Source organism: Herpailurus yagouaroundi, unplaced genomic scaffold (genome assembly GCF_014898765.1).
Source record: "Herpailurus yagouaroundi ecotype Mexico unplaced genomic scaffold, PumYag 184, whole genome shotgun sequence".
In the NCBI taxonomy this organism is placed as follows: Eukaryota; Metazoa; Chordata; class Mammalia; order Carnivora; family Felidae; genus Herpailurus; species Herpailurus yagouaroundi.
Window position 1 is genome coordinate 14355896 of NW_024412415.1, and position 27543 is coordinate 14383438.

Here is a 27543-nt window from a genome sequence, read left to right on the forward strand (position 1 = left end):
TAAATACGTTCTCGGTAGTTAAGAGGAAATGTCCGATGATGTCATCCCTAGTTACTCCCTAGTGATGAACACTAACTACTGTACTGGGCTTTAAAAGGGGGACCATTTTCCTCCAGACAGTGGCGGCCGCCGTGCTTTGCTCAAAGGTTCTCCAGCTGGAAGTCTGGGAAGAAGGAGTGACCCGCAGTCTCCGGCTGGAAACAGGGGAGGGGCGTCGGCCCCCCGGCTCGCACCCCGGCTCTCCCGGCCGGGGCGGGAGGGAAGGGCCTGGGAGCGGCCCTACTTGCACCTGCTCCTCCCGCCGCCTACGGCCCGGGAGCAGTTATCCCCCACCGAGGCCCAGGCCGGCTTCGGCCCCCCTCCGAGGCCAACTCCCCGCCCCCCACCTCGTCCCGATCCCCGGAGGAAAAGACAATACATTTTAACGCCATTGGAGCTGCTGCTGTGCTGCGGCGGCTGCTTCTCTGGCTCCGGCGGGTGCGGTTCTCGCCGCGGCTCGCCCGGCTGCTCCACTGGCTGCTGATGCGGACTGTCGTCGCCAGCGGCCCCGAGCACCTCGGGCTTGTCGGCGTCCGCCATCCCGCTGCCGCTGCCTCCGCCTCCGCCACGGCCGCCTGCGCTGAGGGGCTCCGAGCGCTACAATGGCGGCGGCCGGGAAAGCGGTAACGGATCCCGATTTGAAAAGGCCCCGAGCGCTCAGATGCCCGGATCTCGCGAGAACCGGTCGAGGCTGGGAGACTGGGAGAGGGTGTGAGCCGCGTGTGGGGGGTGGGAGTGGAGGGGTAGGGGGGGAGGGATGGGGTGGCGGGTCAGGGCCGCCATTGCCGCAGTCAGCCCTGCTTCAGACCAGGGAAGGCCTAACTTGTCCAGAAGCCCCTGGTGGGGCTGTGTTCTGACCACCAGCCCGCCTATCGATTGGCACCCAATGGGGTCTTCGCTTACAAAAGTCGGATCTGAGTGCTGGAAATCCCTAGAGCTCTGAAACCCAGACTATTCAGTTCATTCCTTGTAGGGGCAGTTTTAATGAGAGAAGCACACACCACTTTGCATCTTTAAAGACGTCTGCAAATCTTCAGACTCGCCTTAGAAATCCTTTGAATAATGCAAACAAATCACTTGCCACTTAAATGCCTAGGCATCCCGTGGACATTCAATAAATAGTTATTGATGACAGGTTGCAATTCACCAAAATGCATACCTTTGAATTTCTTTGAATTCTGGTCGTTTTTAAGAAAGAGGATTTCCTGTGGAATTCAGCTATCGGCATATAAAAAGAAGACAAGTTTTTTAATTCTCTGGATAGCAACCCCTGAGGAGAATCTATAGTTTTTGTTTTGTTTTTTTCAGAAGAAAGCTTCTACTAGATTGGCTGATCATGGACATTTTGGTTTGGAGTTGTGTTTATGTTGGTGAAAATTATATTTGAAGTAGTTATAGGCTCTCAAATTTAATTACTGTATGGAGTTTTAAAATATAGTCCTAGATTTTTCCCGCTAAATATAAAAAAGTAACCCATTAAACTTAATTCCTAACTCTTGAATACTGTAATAGTATTTCACATTGAAATAACCCTTTTCAGCTGAAAGACCTTCCCAAATGTTTCTTTTCATAAAGAAGCAAGCCTGTATGTTTTACATGCTTTGCAGAATATCACATACACATTAGTGGTAAAGTGGTAGCTAGAAACTAATACTCAAGTAATACATAATTTCCTCATCCCCCCCTCCCCCCTGTTCTTTGACATTTTAATTATGCAAGTTTCTGCCCTCAACCAAAAAATACCTTGGAACATATCCTATACCAGAAGAGTTGAGCTATTTCATCAAACGTACACACATAAAAATCAGAACAGTTTTACTCCTGAGGAGCACACTTGGTAAAATACTGCTGTTTAGGGTGCTACTGACATCGTTTAACAAACACAACACACGCTGTTGTAGTTACTGCATGAATTATTTCTCCTTGGTCAATCCCAAAACTTAGCACTTGGAATAGCAGAAAGGCATTGGATTTTGACACAGAAAACCTGGGTTAGGACCTCAGTTCTGCCACTTTCTGCCTATAACTCCTTGGGCAAGTCACTTAACTTCTCAATCTTTCCGTAATAAATAAGGACGATAATACCTACTTTACAGGATTAAGGTGAAAATTAAAAGAAAGCACTTTATGTAGGGCAAAGTGCTATATGAATATAAAGTAGTATTGTAATTCCCTATCTCTCCAGGCTGAGCAGGGTTTTAGTCAAAGAGAAGTCAGGTGATTTTCCCATAGAACTGAATTATAAGCACTTTCAAAACATTCATTATCCTCTGTTATTCTTTTGCTATAGTTGAATTTAATGATGAAAATTTAATCCTGCTGACCCTAATACAGTATTTTCTTGCAAAATCTTTCAATAGATTCAATTTAATATTTTTTAAGAGACCTTCATGCTTAACACAGAGTAGTAGGCACATGAGGAATATGAAAATGAGTATGGTACTGTTGGGAGACAACATTCATAAAAAGCACTATTTGAGTGCTATAATTGAGATAAATGTGAAGCATAATTAAAAATTTATTTATAAAACAAAAGACTGGACTGCATGCTGTAGTGTGCTAATTAAAATGTTTCATTAAAATATTTTTATTGATTACTGAGCTTTTTGGCACCTCTTAAAATGTTGTGCCATGCCTAAGAAAAATGCTTCCCTCACTGTAACTTAGTCCTGGTCCTAATAAATGGAACAAGGGCAAAGGTTATTCCTATAGGAGGATTGCTGATCATTTCATAGAAGAGCTGGGTCTTAAAAGATGGAGAGAATTGGGGCAGCTTCTAAAGAGAAAATTATTGATACTACTCCATTGGACTGCTCTATAGATGTTTTCTCCCTCTCTTGCTATAAATATTATACTTACCTTAGCTAAATCGGTGAAAAAAAAAGTTATTAACATTCTATTGCTACAATATATTTCTGTATTTTCCTTCCTTCCACTGTTTTTTTTTTTGAAGTTTATGTACACATGCTGAGAAATTCTTTAGTAATGTTTAGTTTTTATCTTCTCAAAATTCCCACTGCAAATGCTATCATTTATAATTGCACAAAATGAATTACTGGTACCACTTCCTATAACTACTTAGTTTTCTTTCTTACAAACTGGAGTGTGTGTGTGTGAGAGAGACAGAGAGAGAGAGACAGAGAGAGAGATAGAGAGAGAGAGGAGATTTAAAAAGACCATTATACATACCTGGAAATTTAACCCTAGAATTCTAAAATATTTTCAACCAATACTTTAATGTCATATAGGAATTGTGTTCACCTGCTAGTAACAGAGATTAAAAATAATAGTGTCTTAAACAAAATAAAAGTTTCTACTTTATTAAGTAAAAATAGTGCAAAAGTAGGCACCCTAGAGCAGGTATAGTCATCATGGGCTCAGGTTTCTTCTAAATCTTTCACCAACCTAGTGTGTGGCTTCTATTCTTAATGTCTTTCTATGGCCCAAGATAGCTACTGGAGATCTAGGCACCTGTCCTCAGTAGAAGCCAGAAGCAGTCCGGTAAAGAGGCATCCAGAATCTCAAACAACATTTTGACTTATAGGTCAAAATTTAGTAATATGACACACTCAGCTATAGGGGAGGCTGGCAAATAATTTCTCAGTTTGGCTCACTGCCCAGAGTTCTGCTACCAAAGAAGAGAATGGAGTGGCAACTTGGATATGATCATCCTTTTAATTTGTCTTTAAGAATTGAGGGCAAAGACCAACAACAATATGAAGTCAACCAGAAAGTACAGTATGATTGTTAAGTCAGTTTACTTGGCTTTGTAAAATTAAATGGCTGGATTTAGAGCCACTAATTTTCCAAACTTTAAAGAACTGAAACTCCAAAAGGAATTTATGACTTTAAAAAATACTATGGGTTATATCTGAGATCCATATATAGTTCCCTTTTCCATCATGTAAGTTAATTCTATGATTTAAAAAAAAGTGGATGTCAGTTATTGTCATTAGAAAAAGTATGGGAAAAAAGTATAGATTTATTCTGACATGACCTACTATTCCCTCTCTCTCTCTCTCTCTCTCTCTCTCCCCTCTGTCACTCCCTCCTTCTATTGCTTTGCTTAATTTAGGAGTCTAATTTTTCACATTTAGCATTCTAAAAATACATCCTGAGGAAAGGTCTCTACCCACCAAATGATTCTTAGAATTAAGGCAATTATGTGAATAATCCAGGCAGAAATCCCACTTTCGCCTCAATTATTCAAATAACTCAGATAATACAATGGGTTTTGCTTGAATTCCTTAGATAACTGTTTCATTTTTCAACTTTTACAAAGCCGGGGTCATCACCCAATAACAGATTTAATTTTAATTTTTATTTATTTAAAAAAAATTTTTTTTTAACGTTTAGTTTTGAGACAGAGAGAGACAGAGCATGAACGGGGTGGGGGGGGGGGCAGAGAGAGAGGGAGACACAGAATCCGTAGCAGGCGCCAGGCTCTGAGCCATCAGCCCAGAGCCCGACGCGGGGCTCGAACTCAGGACTGCGAGATTGTGACCTGAGTTGAAGTCGGACGCTTAACCGTCTGAGCCACCCAGGCGCCCCTAATTTTAATTTTTATTTATTTTTTTTAATTTTTTTTAACATTTATTTATTTTTGAGACAGAGAGAGACAGAGCATGAATGGGGGAGGGTCAGAGAGAGAGGGAGACACAGAATCGGAAGCAGGCTCCAGGCTCTGAGCCATCAGCCCAGAGCCGACGCGGGGCTTGAACTCACAGACCGCGAGATCATGACCTGAGCCGAAGTCGGACGCTCAACTGACTGAGCCACCCAGGCGCCCCCCTAATTTTAATTTTTATAAACAATATTTGGAGATTTTTTTCTTTGAAGACTAAAGACTCCTATAATTCCTAGACATTTACTTGTCTCAATTTTTATTCACTAATTTCTTAACTTAAATAACCCTGCCTTTTCCTCAATCTCACCCGAGTAACTCCATTAAAAGGTGGATCAGAAGAGCCAATCTAATGTCTCTACCCTGCTTCCCTACCTATAGGCATAGTTGCTCCTCTTCTTAAATAACTCCATGAAATGGGCTTCCTTTGTCCAAAGAAATGGGTATTCTGTGGTAATATTTTTAATCATTTTAGACTTAGTCCTAATCTAAAGAGTGTTAATGAAAATGATTATTTTATAGCACATATTGTTTTTCATTTAAATAACTACCTTTTGTAGGACTGCTATTCTCAATTTTCAATTATAATGTTTGGAAGAGAAAATAGATTTCTTAGAATGATGAAAAATAAAATTCAATCCACACACTGTCCTGCATATTTGAAGATAATCCTATAAATGAGATAATAACTAACACAATCCATATTCCTCTTCTTGTTTAATAATAGAATCTAAGGTGACTTTGAAAATTGCTGAAAGTTACTATTTCCTAGCCTCACTTGCAGCTCTGGCTGGCCAGGTGACTGTGTTCTGGCCAGTACAATATAAGCAGAAATGTGAGGACAAAATAGGAGTTTCCTTAGAAAGAACTAACTTAACTGGAAGAATGGCTCTTTTGTCCTCCCTTGCATTCTTCTTCTGCTGGCTTGAAATGAAGAAATGATGTCTGTAGCAACAGCAACCATGTTTGACCATGAAGTAACCTTGTGATTGGAAACTAAGTGCTGAGGATGATGGAACAGAAAAATAGACTAATAGACTGATCAGCTCATTATTAGAAAGCCACAGTAACAACCCTCACATTATTACTCCAAGTTTCTTTCCAGAAGGAGGAAATAAATTTCTATCCTGATTAAATTGCTGCTAGTCAGTCTATTATATACAGCTGAACTTAATACTAATGATCATTATTTTTACTGAAATGACTGAGTTGCTTTAATAGTTTTTTCTATGCTATGGTAACACAACACTACTTTTAAAGTGTTTTTGGTTTTTTGTTGTTGTTGTTGTTGTTGTTGTTCTGAAGACATCATTTACATTGGCTTTTGTTTACTCCTTTGCCAAATGGTTTAGAACACTACAAGTTTCCTCTATGATATTCTTTCTCCCTTTTTGTTCCTTGCTGACAGAACCACAATGTTGTGTAGAGTAGCAGTGTGCCCAGCTAACATACTGGGAGCGGCCATAGGACACAGCTCTATCTAAGAAGTTGTAAAGAGAAATACACCAGGGATTCTAGAGTGTCTTCCTTTTTTTTTTTTATTTTTTAAAAAATGTTTATTTTTGAGGCAGAGACAGAGCGTGAACAGGGGAGGGGCAGAGAGAGAGGGAGACACAGCATATGAAACAGGCTCCAGGCTGTGAACTGACAGCACAGAACCTGATGCGGGGCTTGAACCCACAAACTGTGAGATCATGACCTGAGCTAAAGTTGGACGCTTAACTGAGTGAGCCACCTAGGCGTTCCTAGAGTGTCTTTCTTAATAAGTTCTTTGCCTTCTTTCTGTCCTGTGAAGCTAGAGGGTGGAGTATCCCTTTGGAAACCATGATGGAACAGGAATAAGGACAAAAGCCACAGCTAAGGATGTCAGATCAGAAAACTAGGAACTGAAACACAGATGACCTTACTGAGCCATTGTAAAACCCCCAGACTGCCTACACCTACATTTCTTATTTGGGGAGAAAAATAACTTCCTTTGACTTAGGTGATGCCATTGGATTTGTGTTACCCCAGTTTCATGACACCAAACAAAATCCACATATCCTACCCTTTGCAACCTTTTAAAACAAGGGACACACCATTCCTGATGGCTGCTTATTGAGTCTAGTTCATTGGAAGCAATGGATTTTCAGTAGTGTACAAATGTGTTACATTTTTTCATAGTATATTGCAGAATGGTAGGCTGGAGTGACTTCACATCATGGTATTTCCCCTCGCAAACTGTTTAAACATGTTAAAAACATTAGATAATATTCAGCCAAGCACTGTAGGCATTTCATGTAGGATTACATGCCCAAAGATTTAGAGGTTTACACAATAATTAGGGCTGGGGGAACAAAGGTCTAGGAGCTATTGCTAGGACTCAAAAAATCCTCTTAAATTTTACACCAGTGCCTCTCATTGGTAGAATTTGGTTAGAATACTGCTGGCAACAGATTCTGAGAAATATCACATACAGGAGGAATATAGAAGGGTGAGGATGGTGCTGAGTATCAACAGATAATATTTGGCACAATGTCTAAGCGTTTTGGCAAAAAGAGTAAACTTACTATATGCATTTGTCCATTTATCCATTCACTCATTGTGTCTGTTACATTTAGGAATGTCTATATCTCTAAATAAGGTTAAATATGTAAAAATACTTACTTATATTGATGTTATCCTTTTGACTTCATCAACAAATCTCAGTTGTGAGTTCTTTGAGCTATCCTTCAGATTATTAAAGAAATTGCATGGTAATACAACTGTCAAGGTAAATGTTCTGACAGTGCCGAAGTCATTGAGGAAATATAGGTTTATATAGGTGTTCATTTACCTCAACCTAGATTTCTACATCTAGACTCCTAATATTTCTGGAAACCTGTGTCAAAAATGCATTTGAAAAATCAGACCTTATTAGTCCCAGCTGTTTATTGGTTTAAGACTCAACTAAGAGCAGTAAAATAAGAACTAATATGTATGCAGAGGTTTTATGTAAAAGTTACTAAAACTAATCAGTCCTCAAAATATCAGGTTTATATTTTTTCCTTAAAATCTTACTACTTTCAAGTATTCTTTTATCCAAGAGTCACTAACTTCAATTTTACTGACTTTTAGGTAGTATTGAAATATAAAGCCCCTATGTGAACCTTTCTAATTATCTTCTGTAGTTGCCTAAAGTGACTTTGTATCTTACCAAACACTCATTCAGTTTAGTTTTGCTTGGAATATGAGAAGTGTAAGTTTTATTCGGCTAGCTTAGTTTTAGAAATCTGATATCTAGTGTTCAAGTGTTACTTCTTCAACAATGCACACATTTTTGGCAGGGGGGTGGGAGGGAGAGGAACAAAACAACTCTTGTTCTACAAAATTATCCCCCGAAAATAACTGGTCACTTTAAAAAGTGAAAAGACAGGAGCGCCTGGGTGGCTCGTCGGTTGAGCATCCGACTTTGGCTCAGGTCATGATCTCACAGTCTGTGGGGCTCTGTGCTGACAGCTCGGAGCCTGGAGCCTGCTTCCGATTCTGTGTCTCCCTCTCTCTCTGGCCCTCCCCTGCTCATGTTCTGTCTCTCTCTGTCGCAAAAATAAATAAAAACATTAAAAAAATTTTTTTAAAAAAAGTGAAAAGACAGAGGTGCCTGGGTGACAGAGTCAGTCGGTTACGTTTCCAGCTTTGGCTCAGGTCATGATCTCACCGTTCATGAGTTTGGCCCTGTACCGGGCTCTGTGCTGACAGCTCAGAGCATGGAGCCTGCTTCAGATTCTGTGTCTGTCTCTCTCTCTGCCCCTACCCTGCTCATGCTCTGTTTCTTTCTCTCAAAATAAATAAACATTAAAAAAAAAGTGAAAAGACAGACTGGGACAAAATCTATGCAAAACATATATCTTATAAAGGACATCTGTCCAAAATATACAAAAATCAATGATAAGAAAACAAACCACCCCATTAAAAAGTGAAAAAAGTTCTGAATAGACACCTCACCAAAGAAAATACAAAGATGGAAAATAAGCATAAGATGGTTCAGTATCTTATGTCATTAGAGAGTTCAAATTAAAACATTGAGATACCATGACATAGCTATTAAAATGGCTAAAATCCAAAACATTGACAAGTACCAAATGCTGATGAAGAACGTGAAGCAACAAGAACTCTCATTCACTGCCAGTGGGAATGCAACACAGTTTAGTCACTTTGAAGGACAGTAAGAAAGCTAAAAATCATCTTATCATTCAACCCAACAATAGCACTCTTAGTTATTAACCAAAACAAGTTGAAAATTTATGTTCACACAAAAACCTGCACATGAACATTTATAGCATCTTTATTCATAGTTTCCAAAAGTTGAAAGAAACAAAGACGTTCTTCAATAAGTTAATGGCTAGGGGAACCTGGGTGGCTCAGTCAGTTAAGCATCTCAGGTCATGATCTCACTGTCCATGAGTTCCAGCCCCACATTAGGCTCTGTGCTGACAGCTCAGAGCCTGGAGCCGCTTCAGATTCTGTGTCTCCCTCTCTCTGCCCCTCCCCCACTCACGCCCTGTCTCTTTCTCTCTCAAAAATAAGTTAACGTTAAAAAAAAAAGCTAATGGCTAAACTTCGGTCTATCCATGCAATGGAATGTTATTAAGCAATAAAAAGAAATGAGCTACCAAGCTATGAAAAGTCATGGGGGAAGCTTAAATGCATATTGCTAAGTGCAAAAAGCTAGTCTGAAAAAGAAACGAGTGTATATGACTCCATACATACAATTCTGGAAAAGACAAAACTATAGAAACAGGAAAAGATCAATGGTTTCCAAGGGTTCATGATGCAGGTGGGTGGAAGGGGGGAAATATGTAAGTCTGGCACCAGATATTTAAAGAAGTAAAACTATTCTGTTACAATACTGTAATGATGGATACATGACAATAACCATTTGTCAAATCCCACAGAACTGAACAACACAAAGATGAACTCTAATGTAAGTTATGAACTTTAGTTAATAATAATGTATCAATATGGGTTCACCAATTATAACAAATGCACCACACTAATGCAATATGTTAATAATAGATAAAACGGTGGGGCAAGGGGGGAAGGAGGTATATGGTATTTTTCTGGTCGGGTTTTCTGTAATCCTAAAACTGCTTTACAAAATAAAGCCCGCTCAAAGAAAAAGATAACTGATAATATTCAGGAGAAAAAAAAAATCATTCAAGGCTGGGGGTGGAGGAATGGGAAACAGTGTAAAACCCATGCAACTTCACAACCAGAGCACCACAAAAACATTTACAAAACTAATGAAAATACTAGCACAGTTAAAAATACAAGTTAAAAATATACATTGCATACAGGTTTACCTCAAGAAGCCAGAAAACTCTCAAATATACAACCTAACCTTACAATAAAGGAGTTAGAAAATAAACAGCAGGGAAAGCCTAAAGCCAGCAGAAGGGAAATAATAAAGATTAGAGCAGAAATAAACAATATAGAAACAAAAAACAGTAGAACATACCAATGAAACTAAGAACTGGTTCTTTGAGAGAATTAATAAAAATGATAAACTGGGACTCCTGATTGGCTCAGTCAGTTAAGCATCCACTTCTGCTCAGGTCATGATCTCACAGTTCTTGGACTCAGGTCCTGCATTGAGCTCTGTGCTGACAGCTTAGAGCCTGGAAGCTGCTTCAGATCCTGTGTCTCGCTCTCTCTTTGCCCCTTCCCTACTCTGCCTCTATCACTCTCCTCCTCTCTCTCTCTCTCAAAAATAAATAAACATTAAAATAGTAAAAAAAAAATAAACATGATAACCCCCCAGCCAAACTCATTGAAAAGAAAAGAAAAGGGACCCAAATAAATAAAATCACAAATGAAAGAGGAGAAATCACAGCCAACGCTGCAGAAATACAAATAATTATAAGAGAATATTATGAAAAATTATTTTCCAGTAAACTGGGAAATCTGGAAGAAATTGACAAATTCCTACAAACATATAAATACATACAAAATTGAAATAGGAGGAAATAGAAAATTTGAACAGACCCATAACCAGCAAAAAAATTGAATCAGTAAGGAAAAATTTCCCAACAAACAAAAGTCCAGGGCCAGATGGCTTCCCAGGGGAATTCTACCAGAAAATTAAAGAAGAGTTAATACCTATTCCTCTCAAACTGTTCCAAAACACAGAAATGGAAGGAAAACTTCCAACCTCCTTCAATGAGGCCAGCATAACCTTGGTTCCAAAATAAGAAAAAGACCTCACTAAAAAGAAGAATTACAGGTCAGTCTCCCTGGTGAACATGGATACAAAAATTCTCTACATGATACTAGCAAATTGAATCCAACAGCATATAAAAAGAATTATTCACCACAATCAAGTGGGATTTATTCCTGAGCTTCAGGGGTGGTTCAATATTTGAAAATCAGTCAACATTAATTAATTAATTAATTGATTCACGACATTAATAAAGGAAAGGGTAAGAGCCATATGATCCTCTCAGTAGATGCAGAAAAAGTATTTGGCAAAATACAGCATCCATTCTTGATAAAAACCCTCAACCAAGTAGGGGTAGATGGAACATACCTCGACATCCTAAAGTCCATATATGAAGACCCACAGCTAATATCATCCTCAATGGGGAAAAACTGAGACCTTTTCCTCTATAGTCAGGAACAAGACAGTGATGTCCACTCTTACCATTACTATTTAACACAGTACAGGAAGTCTTAGCCTCAGCTATCAGACAACAAAAGAAATAAAAGGCATCCAAATTGGTAAGGAAGAAGTCAAACTTTCACCATTTGCAGATGACATGATACTCTATGTAGAAAACTCAAAAGACTCCACCAAAAAATTGCTACAACTAATCATGAATTTAGCAAAGAACTAATCATGAATTTAGCAAAGTCACAGGATATAAAGTCAAAGTACAGAAATCTGTTGCATTTCTATACACCAATAATGAAAGAAGCAGAAAAATAAATCAAGGAATCTATACCATTTACAGTTGCACCAAAAAAACATAAGATAACTGGGAATAAACCTAACCAAAGGGGTAAAATGTCTGCACTCTGAAAACTTAGAACACTTATGAAAGAAGTTGAAGAGGACACAAAGAAATGGAAAAAAACATTCCATACTCATGGATTGGAAGAACAAACATTGTTAAAATGTCTATACTGACCCAAACAATCTACACATTCAATGCAATCCCTATCAAAAAACCACCAGCATTTTTCACAGAGCTACAACAAATAATCCTAAAATGTGTATGGAACCATAAAAGACCCCAAATAGCCAAAACAATTTTGAAAAAGAAAAGAAAAGCTGAAGCCATCATGATTCCAGACTTCAAGCTATATTATAAAGCTGTAGTCATCAAGACAGTTTGGTACTGACACAAAAACAGACACATAAATCAATGGAACAGAATAGAAAGCCCAGAAATGGACCCACAACTATATGGTCAACTAATCTTCAGCAAAGCAGGAAAGAAAATCCAACAGAAAAAAGACAGTCTCTTCAACAAATGGTGTAGAAATATATAAGGCAAGTTGAATTATGAAAACAGGGACAAGTGCACAAAGACCAGGAAGAACTGTTAATATGCAATTTCAAGACAGAGCATGTGGCTAAATTGAGCCAAGAGGATGAAGAGGTGAATGGGCATGTGTATAGGACTGCTTTCCTCCACAGTTTACTGCATTCAGCTGTTAGTGTGGACTTTGAGTTAAATTGCTTTCACTTGGTAGTCAAACCCAACTGTATCAAGGAAAACTGTGTATAAACTGATTGATTTCCATATTCTATTGACATACTTACTTGCCAATTATGTATTAATTGGTTCATATTAGAGAAATATAAAATGCAGCAAAATAAACTGCCTTTGATTCTTTGTTTCTTTAACCCAGTAAAATAACTTAAACCAATTAAATATATTATACCATAGTTATGGCTCCCATATTTGTGGAGATTGTGCCCAAGGTATCCTATCATACTCATTAGCTTCAAGAGTAAATATAGTAGAGGCTTGAAGTACACTTTAAATGAGACAATTTAAGGCTTATGGGCTGTAAATTAAAGCCAATTAAATGAAACTTCATTTAAATAGATCACTCTGAACTGAAACATTTAGTGCACTTTTTCTTTGCAGAAAATTTTACCAGCAAAACATAACATCTCATTTTCAATGGTACTCATCAAACAGACCAACATCAGATCATTATCTACACTGAAGTGTCATCGTGCTCAATTCTCTCATGAGTCCACTCACTTTAGATAATTTCTTCACTGTTGACAAAAATCCCATAGTCATTTTCTAATCAAATCTAATTGTCCTATTACTTACTGTACTCTCTAATCCTATTTCAGCATATTCAGCATTGGTACTCTCCAGAGATCAGATGGTAAAATGACCTAGAGGAAGAACTCTAAGAAAAGAAACTAGAAAACTAATAGAGTGGTTAAAAAAAACACAGCACTTTAAGCCAGTCAATACCTAGTTGCAAAAGTTAGAACAAGACGATGAACCATTCATTTATAGCTGAAATTTTTAACTTGTCCTTCGGATTACATCAGGATTATAGAAATGGACTTCCAAGGGCCTGTGAATGCTCTGGGTTTTGAGCAGAATTATCTGCTTATATGTATTTTTAGGTAGAGGGCATATATTTCTTATTGTAATTTCAATCAATCTTAACCCTCTAAAAATATTAAAACCACTCATACAGAACAAAAGCATAGGTAGCTAAAAATGACACTCAGGATAGTTAGGAATGTATTTCTTTTTAAAAACATTTTTAAGGTTTATTTATTTATTTTTGAGAGACAGAGTGCGAGTGGGGGAAGGGCAAAGAGAAAGGTAGACACATAATCCGAAGCAGGCTCCAGGCTCTGAGCTGTCAGTACAGACCACGATGCAGGGCTCAAACTCACAGAGTGCGAGATCATGACCTGAGCCAAAGTCAGAGGCTTAAACGACTGGGCCACCCAGGCACCCAAGTAGGAATGTATTTCTTAAAGATAAACAGATGACTTTTTGATAAAACAAATTATCTAATACCATCTTAAGTGAAATAGCATTTGGGTTAATATTTTAATATCTATAACAAAAATAATTTGTATTTGTCTTTAATACATTTTTTAGAGTTCTGCATTTGAAAGTCGTAGTGTCGAATATTTGAGTAAATAGCAATATTTTGAATAAAAAGACCCAGCTACATTAAGACATTTTAGTTTAGAAAAAATAATCAAACCAGTCAGGTATGACATTGATTTCCATGAAAAGCTGAGGGTGACATGTTGGCCTAATAAGTTTGAGAGATGATCCCACCATAGATAATTTCAGAGCAAGAAGACAACTAGAGCCAGGGTAGCAAGAATTCACAGCAAACAAAATTTCCTCTGAGAAGAATCCTGAGCTGCCTTGTTAAAGAAATTCTTGCTTTTACCTCCTTTGTGACACCCTCATTCAAAAGTATATTCATCAGAGTGGGGCTGTCATGTTCTTTAAATTTCTATAGTTACCATGTTTCTGAACAAGTTAGATAATCAACACTTCCACTCTCTGACATAAAAAAAAGTCCTAGTCATATAAAGGACACTATCTACAATATAAAAGAAGAAACAGAGAAACAAAGTATTTTGAAATAAAGCTGATATGTAGTTCCATAAATTGAAAATTTCTTCTGCTAGCTTAACCTTTATTATTGAGTCATAATAAATTATATTCTATCTTCATAGCTAACTACATGATTGTTTTTTCTATAGTTAAGCATCTTATTAGAAACAAGTTTAGGAGTGCCTGTGTGGCTCAGTCAGTTAGGTGTCTGACTTCGGCTACAGTCATGATTTTATGGTTCGTGGGTTTAGGCCAAGTGTTGGGTTCTGTGCCGACAGCTCCGAGCCTGGAGCCTGCTTCAGATTCTGTGTCTCCCTCTCTCTCTCTGCCCCTCCCCCACTCACACTCTGTCTCTCTCAAAAAAAGCATTAAAAAAATTACTTAAAAAAACAACAAATTTATAGAATAGCCATATATACCCAAAAGGTAGTTAACATTTTGAGCCAAAAAGTAGAAAAATAAATGTATTTATTTGCTTATTTTTAATTTCTTTACTTCATTTCTGATTTTGTGAGGACATTTATATGCGGACACACATTACATCAGGCAATTAAAAGAAAATAACATACCAATACCTGAGAAAACAAAATTGCAGTAGTTCAGGCAATAGAGAAAGAACACAAATATAAAAGCCTTAATATTTTACACAGGTACTAATTTTTAGTTGTTAATTTGACTTTGACATCCCTTGTAACTAAAAGAAAAGGCAAATGGAATCACTTACACGATGTACATTGTATATAAGAGGAGAACATAACACTTACCTTGCGATGGTTTAAGTGAAGAGAAGTATGAAAGTTCAAGTCATGAGATTGGCATTAATAGAAATGTTTTTAGGGAGAACTTATATATAGAATAGCAAGTGATATGTTGGGCAAGTCCAAGTCTTTATTAGCAACCCTATAGTACACTTAGAACAGGACATATAAACTGAAGACTGTTTCATACAGAATATTTGCATATAAGCTGAAAATGTAATGTCAAAGCATAGTAAAGGCAATTCTGCTTGGGGGAGGTCTAAAAAATGCCACCCACATATTTATCTTTCTAATAATTTGGATTTCTCTGAAAATAAATCCTAGACTATCCAGAAGTATGGATTAACCATGTGCACATTAGAAAAGTATTCATGTGTTTCATATCTTTCAACAATTTTTTAAAATAAATATTGAGCAGCAGGCCAATGCTGCAAGGACCTGAAATGCAGATGTTCTGGATTTTATCTATTTTGCTATCATTCATCACTTCTTTGGCAGTAGAGAATAAAATATATATCATTAATCTCTGTGCTTCTATAAAACTTGGTAGAACTTGCCATGTTGTCTTGCAATGTATCTCATCAAGGTCAGAGACCAAAGATCATCAGTCTTTGTATCCTAGCATCTAGCAAAGAAAGTGGAACATAATGGATTTTTAATTCATTATGCTTTCCTGAATGAGTCATTTGCAGAGTTTCCAGAACATCACCACCATTCATATAGCTTGAAAAAGATCAAGATCATGCACTAACACATACCTAGAAACCTAATATATAGTAAAAACTTTCCTTTGGCGTCAATTCAAAAGCATTAACTAAAAGCACTGTATCAACTGATGTATAAATGGATTTTTTAAAAAACAAGAAAACCATCCAGAGGAATCTTCAAAATCTAAGTATACATGTGTCATGTCAGGGACACAACAGATCAGCATTTACTCAAATGATCAATGAAACAATGGCCCTATCCCACTTTTTAAACTGGGTAAGAATTAGATATGTAACATTCAGATTTGTAAAATCAGTATCATGAGCATAAAATCATGACAACAAAACCTTGGACTGAGGCCTATACATAAGCAGTGAAATCATATAATTTAGTTTCTTTCCATGAGCTTGGATTACAAAAAGAATGGGTGATTGCAGGTTATACTGTAAAAATATAGAGTGAAATAAACAGTGGTATGTGTCCGGACAATGCCAAATCAAGATCAAATGACTAAATTTATAAAGTTTGCTATAGTTGTTAATATTGTACAAACAAAATGGTTAACCTCTGAACTTATGTGAATAGAATATTCTTACAGCAGTCTAGAAACATACATAGAACAATAGAAGGAAGAAAACGACCTCCTTTCCCATACTCTATGAGTGACCGCATTGCCATAATACAATCTTTCTAGAACCTTGCTACTTGAAGCGTGGTTCCTGAACTAGCAACTTCTGGCATCACCTGGGATCTTGTTAGAAATGCAGAATCTGAGACCCAAACTCACACTTGCTGAGTGAAAACCTGCATTTTAGCAAGATCCTGAGATGATTCATACTCATACTAAATTTCAAGAAGCACTGCTCTGGCATAGTACCAAAATAAGATGTGGACCTTAGCAAGCTTTTAAAAAAAGCCAGTTAAAACCTTGGTTAGGAACATGTTACTGGAATAACTTTTGCAGTCTATTGGTGGGCAGTTAGTTCACCTATATTATGGGGTGTTTAATGGTTTTAAATAAAAAAGAATAAAAATTTTTGAGTATAGTCTTATATGAACTACAAGTTATACATTAAGAATTTTTTATAAGACCATGAAATTTCCTGAATACATAAATATTCTGAATGACCATTACCTTGTCTTCACTTTATTATTGAATTCTAACACACCTTTACATGATGTGTTTTCAGCATTTTTCTACACAGTGACCCAATTCTGCACCTACATTTTCCCCAATAGCTGACAATTTAATAATTTCCAAGGTCAATAATCAAATTTTTAGAGAATCTACAGGTGTTTGTAACTTGAAGTTTCTGGATATAGTATCCAAACATGAATAGAATTGGAGCCTTATAACTGAGTAGGACAACACCCCTAAGTTAGGATGAGGTGAAAGGTTTTCTTGTTGTTGTTTTTCTTTTGTTTTTGTTTGGCTTTGCTTTCATTGAGGTTTAAGTTTAGATTCTATGTATTTAACACTTTAGAAAATGTGCCTTGCAACTACATATGGGCTTTAATGGAGCATTCCTCTCTTGGTGTGTTCTATCTACTAGGTAGGTCTTACAACGCAATTTTTCAGCACTACGGACAGCGCCTAGACTCCTGCCATAAAATGCGGGGGTGGGGCGGCGAGCTAGGTTGGGAGCTTGGGGGGAAGGATCCGGTTGGGTTTGCGTAGAAAAGAAAAGGTGAAGAGTAGGAGAAAACAACTCCAAATGACGCATGCAGTCCCCACTTAAACCAATACACTTTCATTCTCGTCTTTCTCTAATCAGATGAGAAGAAAAGAATTTAGCGTCTATTCCTTCACTGAGACTGCGGTGAACGAGCACAACAAAATGCCCGCGGTACAGATGCTGCTGCAGAAGAGAGGAAAACAAGGATTTTAACAATAAATTAATTAAATTGGCGATGAACTCCGATTGCTAACCTGCAGTGATATGAGTGAAAATGAGCACCTATTTTTTTTTCTTTTTAGCAAAACAGAATAGATAGAGCCTGTTGCTGCTGCGGTGGCCGATTCCCTTCCCCCTTCTCATTTCCCAACTCTTCTCGGTCTCACAAACACACACGGTCAGACGCCTTCACATATACGCGCGCGCGCGCCAATGTTTACACTCTGCCACAACGAATAAATCAGGCACATTTTCCTGCAAATACACGCGCGCGCACACGTACTTCACGAGCGCCCACGTCCTCTATCTCTCACCGACAGATATAGATATTTACACACGTAGGCCAGGAGAGCGCTAACCACGGTACTGAGACTCCACGCAGGTTCCCAGGACACGCCTTTTACATTGTTACCGAACCGATCAGCGAACACGGACAAACCTGCCAACACTTAAGTCTACTGGCTGGATTTCATCTCCATGGCAACAAGCATGGAAGGTGAGACATCGCTGCCTGCGAAGTAACTTTCTCCCCCTACCCTCCGCATTAACTGACAGGGTTCCAGTGCAGGTTCAGATGAGAAGCATGTCCTCATTCTCTTGTATTTATGAAGCTAAGGAGTGGGAAAGGAGGCTGGGGAGGGCGGGGGTGAGGGGGTGGTGAGGTGGGGGCAGGGGCGGGGGGTAGGGGGGCTCACGAATGGATCCTGCAGGTCTGGTCAGTTCAAATTCTAAAGGAGGATACAGCCCTGATATTTCTGCTGGTGCTGCTGCCAAAAAGAAAAAGTAAATTTAAAAAAAATGTGTGTGTGCAGTTAGCTTGCTGATTCTATGCTTCTTTAGTTTAACATGTCCAAAGAGAACTGGAGACAAACAAGGCAGAATGATAATGACAGTCTACATTTCTCTGGTGAGACATTTTGAAAATTTTCAGACCAGATTTCCAGTGTTTTGAAAAGATCGAATGTCAGAGTCCTTGGGGAGCTATGTGAAGATTCTCTTAAGAGGGAAGTTCTCTTAAGGTTGAAATCTGAAAGGTTGGTGGGGGAGGGAGGGTGCAATTCTGGCAGATCCTGAGGTTTTGGATTTCTGGGAAGGCCTGAAATGTTTGCACTTGATCATGATGAAGACATCTGGGTTTGTAATTTAAGGTTTTCCTTTAATTCCCACACATTCCATTCCTAATGATTAACTAGCTCTGTGCAGAAGCAGACTGAACAGTGTTTCTTTTTCCCTGTTTACTTTGAATAGGATTTAATAACCTTGATGTAGAGTGGGGGATGTGTCTATGTGCGTATGGGAGGATTCATTATTTTTTAAGCCTGATATTTCTTATAGTTCTCATTCCATGAAATCATGAATATCCATATTATGAGCATTAAAGATTACTATATCTGATAACTAACATCAAAATACTTTTCACCAAGAACACCATATTCCAATATAATAGCTGTTATTTCAGATAAACTGTTTAGACTATCATTAATAGATAAATAAACCAAAGGAAAAAACCTGTTGATTAAAATGCTAGAGGTTCTTTTTTTAATGGGCATATACTCTTCAATATTGGTTTCTGCAGTTGCACATTGTTGCATGCATACTATATGTTTCTAAAAAGTGAAATTATATCTTTCTAATCAGTAAGCTTATTCATAGAAGAAAAAAGTAACACAACATTTACATGTATGAAGGGCTATATATATATATTAGGTATAAAAATACTATTTGCTTGACTACTCACAATGGTATCACTTGTATGACTGATCAAAGATAGACTTTGTTTACTGGTTACTAACTACAAAGCCATTGAATGAGATTTTGGCCTTTTGGTCTACCGGTATACTGTTGGCCCAATCCTATGACTCATCAGGACTTAGAAATCCCAGCTCCTGATAATTGCCATGAAGGAAATGATGTACTTTCAACTCAATTGCTCATTTCTAAAGGACCTAAATGTTGATCTTTTAACCCATATTTTATGGTGTAGGATGTTTAAAATGACTCTTATCACATAATTCTACATCTACTCTTTTTTTGAAAATGCATTTCTTTTTTCTCAACAGGGCTTTTTTATCATGGTTTTGTAACCTCATGGTCTGAATGTCTCTCATTTTTCTATTTCCCAGTAAACAAGATATTAAGATGATGTTTTCCCTCTGAGGTAGGCATTAAAATGTCTGTTTTACAGAGCATACTGATTTGTTTTGCATTTCCATCTCTTCCATGGACTAGAGAAAGTAAAATGTATCTTTTATCCACATTGTTGAGTAATTTTGGATATCTTGTTAATTATGAAGAAATCAGTGTTGTAACTGGAGACTTCTATTTATTTTTAACAATATTTTGTTACTAACAATACTTTTTAATCTAATTATGCTCTATATCAATAGAAAGGTACAAAGTTCATTGCACTTAGCAGTATATTCTCAAAAATTTTCTACCTGCTGTTGAAAGTATAAGTTATTCATTTCACAGAGCAAGTAAAATGGAAAGTTTGGGCAAACGTTTGAAAAATTTAGGCCTACAAATACTGGTATTTCAGTTGCTACACATATGGCTTAAATTACTAAGAGCATCTATTTGCTGAACACATTGTTAGGCAATTGCTTAACTTTTTACTAATTTGCTTGTCTGTCCACAGCCTACAGCAATGGCCAGGCTTTTTTTTCAAGCTTTAAATATTATCCTTTTAGTTGTTTTTCTTGACTTGTATTTGGTTTTCATCTTTAGCATAAGGCAGAATTTTCAAATGTAAATAAAAGTCCAAGTTCTTCTTTTTAAGATCTTAATAAAACCTCTGTTATTTGTCACCCAATTTTTGGTTAAAAATGGAAATTTCCTAGTTCTTTGAACCCCAAGTGTATTTACTTGGCTCTACTTTTAACAGCTGAATATATAATCCTGTCCTTATTATTGGAAATAAGTAGTCTAATGGTCTAAACTTATGCACTTAAATTTTTGTTGAAGTAAAGGAAGTGAAACTTCCTTTTTGTCAAGTTTCTTTTAGCATTGGGCTTCATTTATTCATTACCCATCACTCCAAAACCCTCTTCAATTATTGTCCTCCCTGGACATTCAACTGAAGCTTTAAAAGCGGTGAAAAAAGTCTGAATGCCAAACCCAGGGTCCTGTTTTTCATCACTTGTTTCCATCACCACTGAAGAATTCAACACTGTTTACCAGCACCTTCAGAAACTCTAGCTTCCTTTGTTCCAAGTGAACTTCCTACTGCAGATTCACTTAGAACTCTGATCATTCCTTACACAACTCTACTAGCAGATCCTGTTTTCTTCTTGTAAGAGAGGGATTCTTTGAGGCTCATTGCTAGGCTTCTTTCATTTTCAATCCTTTTTGGTAACTGCAAATAGAACATTAATGGGATGACATAAAAATTGCTTTCTGGATCCATCCAGAATAAGTAGATCTGGCTTCCTCCAGGATAACTCTTCAAATATTAGAATACACCTGTCATCTTCCTTGGTCTCCTCTTTCCTGAAAAACTCAGCAATTCTTTCCTTCTCTTAAGTTTTGATCTGTAAATGCTTCTATGTATTAAATTGTGTCCTGGAGGCATTCTTCTCCACAAACTCTATTTGGCAATAATATCCTTAAGATGTTTTCCCCACCAGTGATTTTATGCGGGACAAAATGAGCTGGATTAATTTATTTAAAACCGTTTATTGAGGGGTGCCTGGGTGGCTCAGTCAGTTAAGCGTTGGACTTTTGATTTTGGCTCAGGTCATGATCTCATGGGTTCTTGAGATAGAGCCCTTGTGTGGATCTGCGCTGACAGTGCAGAGCCTGCCTGGGATTCTCTCTCTCTCTCTCTCTCTCCCCCTCTCTCTCTGCCCCTCCCCCACGAGTGTGCACATGCTCTCTCTCTCTGTCTCAAAATAAATAAACTTAAAAAAGAAAAAAAAAAAACCTGCCTGTTGATTGATGTCTATTATGTGCCAGATGTAAACACCACAAATTCACTAAGACCAGAACTAAACCCTTTGTTTACTAAATTTACACTTTGCTTGTATTTTCTTTATTTTGGTTGATGAAAACATTGCCTTTACACTTGTTCAGGCTTAAAAGAGTGGAGTCATCTTTGATACCTCTCTCCATGGCCCACTACCTTCCATTATTTGCCAAAACTATCCCTGATATCTTTATAAACATCTTTTGAACCCATTTCCTCTCCCACTCATCTACCCTGTAGTCCAAGCCCTCATTACTTCTCACCTGGAACATTTATTTCCTATGATGTCCCCCCTGAAATCTATGTTTATTTTGTCTCATCACCAAGCCAGTCAGCCCTTAAGCAAATAAATTGCAAACTCTTAGGGGGCGCCTGGGTGGCTCAGTCAGTTGGGCGGCCGACTTCAGCTCAGGTCATGATCTCGAGGTCCGTGAGTTCAAGCCCCACGTCAGGCTCTGGGCTGATGGCTCAGAGCCTAGAGCCTGCTTCAGATTCTGTGTCTCCCTCTCTCTCTGCCCCTCCCCCATTCATGCTGTGTCTCTCTCTGTCTCAAAAATAAATAAAACGTTAAAAAAAAATTTAAAAAAATTGCAAACTCTTAGCCTGACAGTCAGGAGATTTCACATTTTGGCTCAACCTACCTTTTCAATGTTTTGTTTCCCATACTCCTCTTTGCTTGTATCAAATTGCTCTGAACAAACTGCTCCTCTGGATAAATTCAGCACTTTTCTGACTTCATATTCATTGTCATGCTGTTTCCTTCCTTGCATATCTAAATCTTCTGTCTTTTTTCAAGACTCATCTCAAATACAATCTTTTACAAGAAAAACTTTCCTGATCCTTAAATGGGTAAAATATCTATTTCCTCTAAATTTGTTGATTTTCGAATCTCTTTTTTCATCAATATGTTGAAGATAATACTACTAACCCTGTATGATTATTATGGGGATTAAATAGAATAACATATGTAAAGCAGTGTTTGGTATACAGTGTGTGTTAAATACAAGTTTGCTCCTCCTTTCCTTTTATTGTCTTGTAGAAGCCTATACCAGTTTTTTCCTGTTTGTGCATGTATCCTCTCCCTTACAGGCTAGAATCACTTTGAGTACAAATCATGTGAATCTTTCCAGGAATGTTCTTATTAATCAACCTGATAAAAACAAACAGAAACACTGAACACTGAATGAGCTGCTGAATTTTGATACTTATCTTTGAGGCCAATTTTTTTTTGAAATCAAAGTTTTTTTTATTCATTTCATTTTGACATTTAAATGTTAAATGTTTTTAATATGTTTTCTGGATATTTAACAATTAGATTCTTAGGACCCAGAACTTTATTCTTAAAAAATTATATTTTTCAATAAATTTACTTTGATTCAATTAAAATATTTATTGGATATCTATGATATGCTGGGAACTGTAACCAGTACTTGAGAAGTAGGAGTTTTTCCTTTAAAAAGTAAAGTAGCTCAATTCACAGATTGTTTGAGACTCTCAGAACAAAGCATTATCTCGTATGTTAGATGATTGTGATAAAAAGTATAATTTTATATCTCTAACTAGGAAGATACTGTGTTTTAATTTAATATTGACAAATGAATTGAGGGTTTTATTGCTACAACTAGTAAATGCCTTTTTTTGTTTGTTTGCTCAGTCTATAGGTTTTATTTATTTATTTATTTATTTATTTATTTATTTATTTTTTAGTCGATAGGTTTTAATAAGAATAACAGAGTCTAGTGGATTAATCATTAAAAGCCAACTGACTTAACTCTTCTAATGATCAGCTATGACCCTGTGTCTCTTTCTACATTATGATTTTTAAAAACATGTATAGTTAACTAATATCATAATTATACATAGTTTAGGCTGTTTCTTCATAATGGCAAAATGAACTCGGTAAAAAAAGTGCAGATTATGAAAACTGTCCAGATGTTTTCACTTCTGTACCACCGATTGTTACATTTGGTCCTCAGAAACCAGACTCTGAGAGTTTAGTGTGAGGATGTTTGTTAAGTAGTGTCCTTGGGCTCAACACCTGTGGAAGAACGAGAAAGTAGGCAGGAATCGGCACAAGTCAAGCTGTGACGTGGAACCAGTGACAGTCTTGGTTTACTCCATGAACAACTCTAGAGCTAGAATGGTTTTTTAGAGTTGTACTCCCTTGTGTCAAGATGATCAGGTCTTTTGCTCTCACATTAATCAGACATTAAAAACGGTCTGCCTTATCAGTTGGGGTTCCTGGGTGGCTCAGTCCGTTAAGCCTCCAACTTCAGCTCAGGTCATGAGCTCACAGTTCGTGGGTTCGAGCCCTGCATCAGGCTCTATGCTGACAGAGCTTGGAGCCTGCTTCTGATTCTGTACCTCCCTCTCTCTCTCTCCGCCCCTCCCCCACTCATGTTCTATCTCTTTCTCTCTTTTTCTCTCTCTCAAAAATAAAATAAAAATATTTTTTAAAAATATTTAAAAAAATGGTCTGCCTTAGGAATTGAAGTGACCTTGGATGAGGCAGCTCTCCTCGAAAGGGGCTACAGCCAAAGACCATCTGGTGGCAACACTCCCAGCTGCTGGGCATAAATCCTTCATGGAAGGGAGCCTGTCGTACATACCACAGTGTCCATCAGTAAACCAGGTTTATTGCTTCCTCTTATACACATGCTCTCTGAAATTATCAAATGATATAGCCTAGCAAGGTCATGGCTCTAGTGAAGAAAGAATTCAGACTAGTTACTTGGCTGAATCAGTCTGTTACATGACAAATATTTGGTTCAGCATCTCCATGTATAAACATACTGCTTTTCAGTTTCTCCACTTGTTAAACAAATGAACCAGAGGATGTATGGATCTCAGCAAAAGACCTTTAACTGACAAAAGCAATAAAAGTAGAAATTTCATCAGAAAAAAGTTCTAGTTAAGTCCCAAGGTCATTAGATATTCAGTCCAGTCTCATGTCTTCTACAAGATAAAGAGTACTTACAAGAGGTCGATCAGAGAAATCACTCTGAGCCACTTAAGTGATACTAAATTAAGAAAAGAACCAAAGTATAGTCTATACCAATATGTATTAGGGCAGAAAAAAATGATTTGATGGAAAGAAGTTTAACAGAGAAGTTGAAAACAGTATTTTTCCTTTTATTAAAAAAGTCAAATAACAGCATACCCCAGAGTGTATTAAATATTCCTGACACTTAAGATTTGAAGACAAAGATAAAGCTGTTTTGTAATCCAAACCATAATAAAAAGAATATCATTAAATATTAACTGGTTTATTCATTGGTGAATAACTTTGAAAGCTACAAGTTTTGTTCTTTTTAATTACCTTTCTTTATTCCTTACCTCCCATCCCTGTTCTGTCTCAGTGGTTTTCTGAAAATTGAATACAAAAAAAATCTGAAGGGTCGGTCATTTTAATAAATAATTCTTAAAAATTATTAGAAAAAGCAACAATAAAAGTGCAAACACTAGCAATCTATTATTCTCAGTTTTTAGATGATAAGCTATTTAATGACAGTCCTCTCAAGAAGGGTGGCTGTGTGTTAGTAAACTTTGATCTAATGAACTCATCTTAATTTTAATTAATTAATTAACTTAATTAACACATCAAGTGGGAAAATCTGTTTTGCTTCAATCCAACATACACTTTCTTTTCTAATTTTTTTTTAACGTTTATTTATTTTTGAGACAGAGAGAGACAGAGCATGAACAGGGAGGGGCAGAGAGGGAGGGAGACACAGAATCTGAAACAGGCTCCAGGCTCTGGGCTGTCAGCACAGAGCCCGACATGGGGCTTGAACTCACGGACCGTGAGATCATGACCTGAGCCAAACTCGGACGCTTAACCGACCAAGCCACCTAGGCGCCTCTAACATACACTTTCTGAACAATTTTGCTGTAGTTTTAAAATCTCAGTAGAGTACAAGCTTAGGAGTAAGATTCTGGTTAGGAAGAGAACTGGGGAGCTCATTGTGAAGCTGAATGTTTATGGAAAACATGCTGTTTAACTTGGATTTTATGTCCATTTAGGGTGTTCTGAAAGCTAATGGGGATGGTGGGGCAATGGCTAATGATCCACAGCTACTGTTGCCTGCTACTTGCAGGATGCTCTGTTGGGTACGGCTCTTATTAAAATAATTTTAAAAACACAATTTACCTCAAGAAATTAACATCAAGAAGTACGGAGTGGTAGTGGGGAAGAAAACACAAGTGCATACATATAAAAGCTAAGGGAATGAAAAGAGAGACTTTATACCTATTTAAAAGGATCAGAATCTGTATCAGACAAAGTGGCACTGGAGACAGACCTTAGAACATGGACCTTAGAGAGCTTGACCAGCTCACACACTATGATTATTTATGGTGTTATCTACACATGCAAAAATGAAGTAAAAATTAGATGACAATTCAGTTCAAAGAAGTAGTGACTTAACCATCTCACAATGAATCCAAACTTCTAGGGTTCATTATTTGAATATTCACTTTCATATCTGATTTTATATTTAGTGCATGTAGGTACAGTTTCATTTGCCCACCGAGGCAGTTCAGTAATTACTACAATAGAAATAGCATCTCCAATGCTAATTTGATGCTGATCCATATCTGATGATGTTTTCACACATCTTTTGTGAGTTAAGTCAAGAGGGTTTGAAAACTGCCAGATTTTATAAAACAATTATCTGCTCAATACCGTATATGAATAACACTAAACTGAGTTCTATTTTGTATTTAGGCCAACAGGTGACTCCAGCAGGAATTCTGAAGAGCCATAATGATGTGACAGTGAATAATGAGTAGTACCTACTGTGGCAACTCCTCAGCTAAGATGAGCGTCAATGAAGTATCAGCTTTTTCGTTGACTCTGGAACAAAAAACTGGCTTTGCTTTTGTTGGGATTTTGTGTATCTTCTTAGGACTTCTTATTATTAGATGCTTCAAAATCCTGTTAGACCCGTACAGTAGCATGCCTTCCTCTACATGGGAAGATGAAGTTGAAGAATTTGATAAAGGGACATTTGAATATGCACTTGCGTGAGAGTTCCACCTTTATGGTTTTTTAGAGTTATGCCACTGGGACCCATGGAAGATACAACTGTAATCTCGAGCATGCTGGAAGAGGCTCACTTCATCCACTAAATTCAATAAACATGTATGGTTGGCCAAGTCATCTAATCTCTATGGACTTCAGTGAGGAAGCTAACCAGAGGATTTTTAATGTCCCTTTCAATTCTAGTGCCCTATGAACTCTGTGAACGTATCGGGAAACCCAGAGATCTGAGATGAATGAGGATTTAGGATGTTACGAAAATTTTTTCAGTTTAGGAGTCTCAATTCTGTGGTTTGAATTCTAATGTTGACTTAGCCAAGAAGCTTTATGACCTATAAAGCTGTCTAAGAGGAACCTTTCCATATCTACAAAAACAAGGATAAAGAAACCTATCCTGCATATCTTGTAGGAATGTTGAGAGGACCAAGTGATGTAAGATGAATGTGAAAGCAATATGAAAACCATAAAACATTGTTGAAACATACCTTGCAATCATTTATTATCCTCATTGGTAATACTAATAAGGATTCTCAAACCTAAAGAAGCAATGGCTTAGTGTAAATTATTCCTTATTCAACCTTCATTCTCTTCATTTGATAAATGAAAAGATAGGATATTATTATAAAATAATAACAGCTACAAAATTTTGACTCTTTATGGTTATCAAATTGAGGAATATAGTAGGAGATAAATAAATACAAAACTATTTGTGTCACTTGAGAACACAGAACTGCCAAACACACAGAAAAAAGAATGACCAATATTTACTAAGAGTTTGCACGAAGTTGGGTGCTTTCCATTTACTATGTGATTTGATCCCCTTATGAATCCTTTGAGTTCAACACTACTATTTCCATTTTATTGTCTCAGTGTCACAGATGAGGAACTAAAGCTGAGAGAGATTACATAACTTCCCAGGGTCATCAAGCTAGA

At 37.3% G+C, this 27543-nt stretch overlaps 2 protein-coding genes across 12 annotated transcripts in view; one reads left to right on the top strand and one right to left on the bottom strand.

Annotated features, from left to right (window-relative positions):
* MYEF2 (myelin expression factor 2) overlaps nt 1-715 on the bottom strand; it is a 31660-nt gene extending 30945 nt beyond the window's left edge. For 3 of the 4 annotated variants that reach the window (XM_040492607.1, XM_040492605.1, XM_040492608.1), the window contains exon 1: nt 419-610. In XM_040492607.1, coding sequence (XP_040348541.1) covers nt 419-579 — 161 coding nt within the window. In that variant the 5' untranslated portion in view covers nt 580-610. Of the gene's footprint in view, nt 1-418 lie in introns of all 4 variants that reach the window. The other variant, XM_040492604.1, reaches the window with a different exon arrangement.
* CTXN2 (cortexin 2) lies at nt 554-27094 on the top strand. 8 transcript variants are annotated; one of them, XM_040492610.1, is made up of 4 exons: nt 554-662; nt 17988-18101; nt 19666-19763; nt 26296-27094. In XM_040492610.1, exon 4 carries the CDS (start codon nt 26353-26355, stop codon nt 26596-26598), a length of 246 nt encoding a protein of 81 aa, XP_040348544.1. In that variant the 5' UTR covers nt 554-662; nt 17988-18101; nt 19666-19763; nt 26296-26352; the 3' UTR covers nt 26599-27094. The 8 variants fall into 8 exon arrangements, with proteins under 8 accessions (XP_040348544.1, XP_040348545.1, XP_040348548.1 ...); XM_040492611.1 differs by lacking the exon at nt 554-662 and adding an exon at nt 17240-17557; XM_040492614.1 differs by lacking the exon at nt 554-662 and adding an exon at nt 25593-25679 and having other exon boundaries at nt 17888-18101.
* Nucleotides 27095-27543: the final 449 nt, after the last annotated feature.